The 6,400-nt window shown below is 34.8% G+C and overlaps 1 protein-coding gene across 1 annotated transcript; it reads left to right on the top strand.

Moving 5' to 3' along the window:
- Positions 1 to 2,534: 2,534 nt before the first annotated feature.
- Positions 2,535 to 5,873, top strand: LOC133671315 (rust resistance kinase Lr10-like). Its single transcript, XM_062092036.1, has 4 exons — positions 2,535 to 3,511; positions 3,980 to 4,024; positions 4,394 to 4,423; positions 4,525 to 5,873. The coding sequence occupies exons 1-4, from the start codon at positions 2,707 to 2,709 to the stop codon at positions 5,652 to 5,654; spliced, it is 2,010 nt and encodes a 669-aa protein (XP_061948020.1). The 5' UTR covers positions 2,535 to 2,706; the 3' UTR covers positions 5,655 to 5,873.
- The last annotated feature ends 527 nt before the right edge of the window (positions 5,874 to 6,400 follow it).

The following is a 6,400-nucleotide window of genomic DNA, read 5'->3' as shown; positions in this document are numbered from 1 at the left end:
TCCTACATGGATTTCAAATATTGTGCCAGTAAAAAAGAAGAATGGCCAAATGCGTGTTTGCGTGGATTTTCGAGACCTTAACAATGCTTGTCCCAAAGATGATTTTTCACTTCCAATTACCGAGATCATGGTCGACGCTACCACAGGTCATGGGAGATTAACCTTCATGGACGGTTCATCTGGCTATAATCGAAATGGAATGATTCTTTTTTTATTTTTTTTCATTTAGGACTCATTTCTTCGTATGTTTACTTTGTTTAATTTTTAATCAAAGCTAATCTAACTTTGATGCGTGCTAAAGCTCGGTTGACTTGATCAAGCCTTTAATTGAGCAATTTCAGCCAGTTTTAGAAGCGGTTTGTTTATGCGGTTACATTATATTTTTTAAAAAATTAAATTTTTTAGTTTTTTTGAATTGTTTTAATGTCATGATATCAAAAATAATAATTTTTTTTTAAAAAATAATTTTGATGCATTTCCAAGTAAAAAACACTTTCAAAAGCAATCACTATTATAATGTCAAACACTACCTTAATTTAATGAGTTTTTAGTTTATAACATACCTTTAGTTTTTAATAAATTTTTTTATTTGGTTTGTTTTGATTCAGATTGATATAATTTTGTTTGGATTGATTTTTAAAAAAATTTAAAATTGAAACTAAACTGAATTGTTTTTAAATTTTCTAACAAAAAAATATTTAAAAATTCAAAAAACTATTTGGATTGCATAGAATTAGTAGAAAACTAGATTCTATTAAGTGAATTTTAATTACATGGTCTCACTCTTAAAGCTTATGGTAAAGGATTTTTTTTTGACAAATTAGTATAGTAAACTTAAAAATTTAGAGGAATAACACCGTTTGAGAAAACATTTGATGAAATAACTTACTTTCAACTTGTGGTGTTTCAAAAGCATGATATTTACTAAATGTTGCTATTAATACGCATGAGAAGATAGTTATGCTGCTTCAGAATAGCAACATTTAGTAAATATCGCACTTCAGAAGCGCGACAATATGAAACTTCAATCTTCTAGTCAACCGGTTTGATCTAGTTATACAAAAACTATAATTTTATTAATTTTTTATTTCAAATATATTTTATGAGTCAAAATATATATTTTTGTCCAACTTGTAGACTAAAAAATCTCAAAATTTTATTTTAGTCGGGCTTGCAATAACATGTGATTCTAAATAGTCAGGTGTGGATCTGCCTTAAACAAATTATTTGGATGGCCTATGTATTTATGGACTAATGAACATGTCTAGGCCGAAGAGGAGGTACGATCATGCCAGATCAAAATAACATCTCAAAAGGATCATAATTTTTGATCTGACTGTTGGATCGTACTCAAATTTTTATAAGATTTTTTGAAGGCTATTTTACCTAGGGTAACCTTACTATGCTATGTGAACCATTATATCTTTAGACATAAAAAATCTCACCGAGACTCCCTAGTTTTGACAGTTTTGTGATTTTTCTTGTTATTTTCGGAACCAGTCGACTAGTTTCACTGACCATTATGAACGAGTCAATCAGTTGAGCATGACAACTATCTTTTTGCGGTTTAGAAGTGCGACATCTACTAAATGTCACTATTCTGAAGCATGACAACAATCTTGTAGTGCTTTGAAATAACAGCATTTAGTAAATGTCGCATTTCTAAAGGACGACAAGATAAAAGTGTGTTATTTCACCAAACCGTTTTGTTTTTGTGTCATTGCACCATTTATTTTAATTTTGTGTGCTAATTTCCTAATTTATCCTATGCAGAAGAGACTAGGAGTTGTGATGGATGCGAAATTATCAACAATAAATAACTAAGAAGTGTATATAATTTATCGTCATTGACTCGAGGGTCGTTAAGGGGAAAAGTCTTGCTATGTGAACCAAGGTTGTCAATCATTCTGTTTCATCCGGAATGACCGGTATATCTCATTCCAGTTAAAAAAACAAAATAAATTGGAATAGATTTCATCTCGCTTAGAATCTTACTCTATTGCGAAAATTTAGCCCAAATTCCAGTCAGAACGTTCTAGTTCTGTTCTGGCTGTTCCATTCCAGACAAATACTAGTTTTTTTGTGCTTTTTGTTTTTTTTAAATATTATCTAATTTTACTATATCAATTATATTTCTCAATCTAATCATTGGAGCAAACTAAAATTTTACTAGGAGTCTCCATATATATTTTTATATTTTAAGTTAAAATTTTAGTGTACTTAAAGTTTAGAAAATCCTTGAAACTATCGATGACATTTTCAGAAATCAGTTCACTTTCAACATTGTCACTATCTTTCCCCTGCAACGGAAGGAAGCATATCTTGGAATATCTCATGGATTTGGACAGGATTGGGTGTTTTGGTTTTTGATGAGATGCTCCAAGAAAAATATCAGGCTCGTTGGATGTCTTTTTTTTTTTAACTTTTTAAAGTAAATGATTTTGACATTTCAAAGGAGGTGGGAAAGTAGTGTTGAATGGTGGATCAATACTTAACTCACTGTCTGCTTTGCTACTATTCCTATCCGATGACTCTGACATTTCAAAGGACTACCAGTTAGGGGTGTTCTCCTTCACCTTTCATTGCATTATCAGTAGCTTCCACTCCGAAATTCAATAGTTTTTGTTGGAGAAAAAAGAAAGGGAAAAAAGAAGAATAGTTTGTGCAAAAATTGCGTATACACTGTGGTTCATTTCAGCCTTCCCCATGTTTAGAGGAATGAACGTCCTTTTTGCTTGCTACATAGCTTTTCTTTTACAGCTATTAGTCTTCCAAACCTGCCATTCTAGCAACATCACAGATCATTGTGCTCCTTCTTCATGCGGCAATATCCAAAACATAAGCTACCCTTTCAGACTAAACACTGATCCACAAAGCTGCGGAAACAATAATTATACTCTGACTTGCGAGAACAATATTTCTACAGTATTATATTTGTATTCAGGTAAATACTACGTGCAGGCAATCGACTACGGTAACTACACAATCCGAGTGGTAGATGCTGGTGTACAAGGTAATTGCTGCTCCATCCCTCGTTATTCTTTGGCACGTGACAACTTCAGTGGCGGAGATCCGTACACTTGGTATAACTACAAGGAGGTGCCGCCTCCGGGAGTGAGTGAAGGTTTCGTGTACTACTGGGGGCACTGGTACTTAACTCCACTATCACAGCCTATGATTTTCATGAGCTGTGAAAATACGGTGAATTCTCCTCTTTATGTGGACACGGCTCCCTACGGCCTTAACTATGGATCAGTAAATTATTCCAACTCTTCTCTTGTGACTCATTCGAATTATGTGACTCTTGGAGGCATGAATGCCTCGGATTTGATGGAACTGTGCAGCATAGAGAAAATATTTTTTCTTCCAAAGAAGAACTACACATACAAGTCCTTTGAAGAAATACACAGTGACCTGGCATATGGGTTTGAGCTTTCATGGTACAACATCAACTGTGAAAATTGCACATGGGGTTGCTACATCAGCCGGTCAGACAATCGTCGATGCATTGGTATGTAACACTTGATGATTAAGTTGCATCAGATTTTATCAATAAGACTATAAATAACTTGTGATTTGAGGTGTTTTCCTATATTTTCTCTGGTTTACTTTTCAATTTTTCATTTGTTATTTGGGCATTAGCACAATATTGCACTGTCCCCAGATGTTCATGTACAAATTCTGTGCATCCATTACCCGTGGATCCTACTACAGTGAACTGATCATGAGATTCATTCATGTTCATATTGTAAAAATTCTGACTATAATGTGGTTTAAGGTAGTTGGACAGATTCATTGGTCTTTTGCAATTTCAGGATTGACACAGTGAAACGTTTGGTTCATCTTAACTTGACCATGGATACACATTAATTAGTTCAGGTCACATTATTAAATTGTGTGCGCTCTTTTCTATTTTTTTTTCGCATTTACTATTGCGTATACCATTAGATCCTCGTTTCTTAACCTAAAGCTTCAACAGATGATGATGAAAGCTTTTGGCAAATTATACTCTACAATGTGACAGGTGCGAATTCTTTTTCTACATCTCACCATGTTTGTGTATTCTTACGTGTTTCTTTAAACTGTTAGAAATATTCGAAGAAGAAGAGTAAAAATAGGAATATGAGAAATATGGTGAAAAACAAATCTCATTTATATTAGACTAAACTCTGCTAAGAGAGGAAGTCCTACTAGACTTGGACTTAGACTTACAATATTCTGAATATATATTTATATTAGTTTAAAAATAGGAATATTTATATTAGTTTAGGAAAACTAAAAAACACTTTAAATGTAGACTTCAAAATTAATTCCAACATAAACGACATATTTGTGAAATAAGGATTGTTGTTTCTTGAATAGTAATTGTAATTTTGTTCACCATTTTCTGCAGATTACCTCCCCTTTATATCCGTTTTATTTGGTAAGAGATTCCTTCATTTCTTTAGTTTCGCAACAAATTTCTAGTGGAGATAACAAATAAGATCACAAAACTTGATTGTTTTCTGGAAATTTCCTACACAGCACTACTTCATGGGCTAAAAGTTGTTTGTGGGACTCCATGTGTGATTATATTTTTGATCTACAAATGGCGAAGGAGACATTTATCAGTATACGATACAGTTGAACAATTCCTACAGAGTCAGAATAACCTGATGCCAGTAAGGTATTCCTACTTAGATATCAGGAAGATTACTAGAGGTTTCAAGGACAAATTGGGTGAAGGAGGCTTTGGTACAGTTTACAAAGGAAAGCTTCGCAGTGAGCGTTTTGCAGCAGTAAAATTATTGGGAAAATCGAAAGCCAATGGACAGGATTTCATAAATGAAGTTGCTACCATAGGAAGGATTCACCATACTAATGTGGTGCAGCTAATCGGTTTTTGCGCCGAAGGATCAAAGCGTGCTCTTGTATATGATTTCATGCCTAATGGATCTCTTGATAGTCACTTGTTTTCTCAACAAGGATCAATCTCTTTAAGCTGGCAAAAACTGCATCAGATTTCCCTTGGTGTGGCTTGTGGTATCGACTATCTCCATTTAGGTTGTGAAATGCAAATACTGCATTTTGATATCAAGCCTCACAACATTCTTCTCGACGAAAATTTCACTCCAAAAGTCTCTGACTTCGGGCTCGCTAGGTTGTACCCAACGAATGGCAGCATCACATCTCTCACTGCAGCAAGGGGCACCATCGGATACATGGCTCCTGAATTGTTCTACAAAAACATTGGACGCGTCTCATATAAAGCTGATGTTTATAGCTTCGGAATGCTGCTATTGGAAATGGCAGGCAAAAGAAAGAATCTAAACGCTTTAGCAGAAAATTCAAGTCAAATCTACTGGCCATATTGGGTTCATGACCAAGTATCTGATGGAAAGGCCATAGAAATCGGAGACGATGCCACTGAGGAAGAAAGTAAGATCGTTAAGAAGATGATTATGGTTGGATTGTGGTGTATACAAATGAAACCCATGGATCGGCCTACAATGAAGAATGTTGTGGAGATGCTTGAAGGAGATTTGGAAAACTTGCAATTACCTCCTAAGCCTGCCTTCAATGTAGATGAGACGCCAACAAACATTGAAGGAGAGTCATCATCGTTGTCAGGTGATTCTACCGAATCAACCAGTTTGGTTGAAAATGCATACTGAGTGATATGATGTGGAATGCTCTACTTACATGCAGGGAAAATGATAGAATAATGGCGCTTTCGGACTTGGTTATGATAATTTAGTCTGCAAACATTATGATAATTTGCAATCCTTCCTTTTATCTGATTTGTGTTTAGCTAATTTAGAGTTCAAGATGCGGCTTGTTTCTTCGGTGTGGACTATATAATCATCATACAAAGATGTTCTGTTTAGTGTTTATCTATCAGATTTCCGCTCTCTTTGGAAATCATAGCAGTTAGCGAGGATGGAACATCCTCCATGATAACTGTTACATGTTCTACATATTAATTATCGTATTTGTCTCCAGCAGAGTAATATTTTGGCTACAAATTAACAAGAGACAATCATAGGGATTATTTAAGCAAGTTGATGCATGAAAAGACGAGTCTCTATTTATAGGTAGCCACTACAAGTAGCTTCAGAGACCACAAATACAAGGCAAGTCTCACTAATAATCCTTCCACTACAAATAGCTTCGGAGATAGAAATGATTCTGAACAGAGGGGCTTAATTTCATTTTCTTCCACCAACAATGCCTTCTTGTCAACGTTCAGCCCCATGATAATCGATCTAGCGTCACCATTTGCACATTACCATATCTTGCTTAAGCCACGAGGAACCAATCACAACAAAACAGGATTGGAAACCATGACCATAACGGGTGCTGTGAAATGAATATTGAAACAGATGGGTGAATTTGATCCAGAAATCTTCTCTTTCTCCAA

This window comes from Populus nigra, chromosome 13 (assembly GCF_951802175.1).
Source record: "Populus nigra chromosome 13, ddPopNigr1.1, whole genome shotgun sequence".
NCBI classification, from domain to species: Eukaryota; Viridiplantae; Streptophyta; class Magnoliopsida; order Malpighiales; family Salicaceae; genus Populus; species Populus nigra.
Note: the sequence above shows the minus strand (reverse complement) of the source record. Positions and strands in the feature narration are given on the sequence as shown.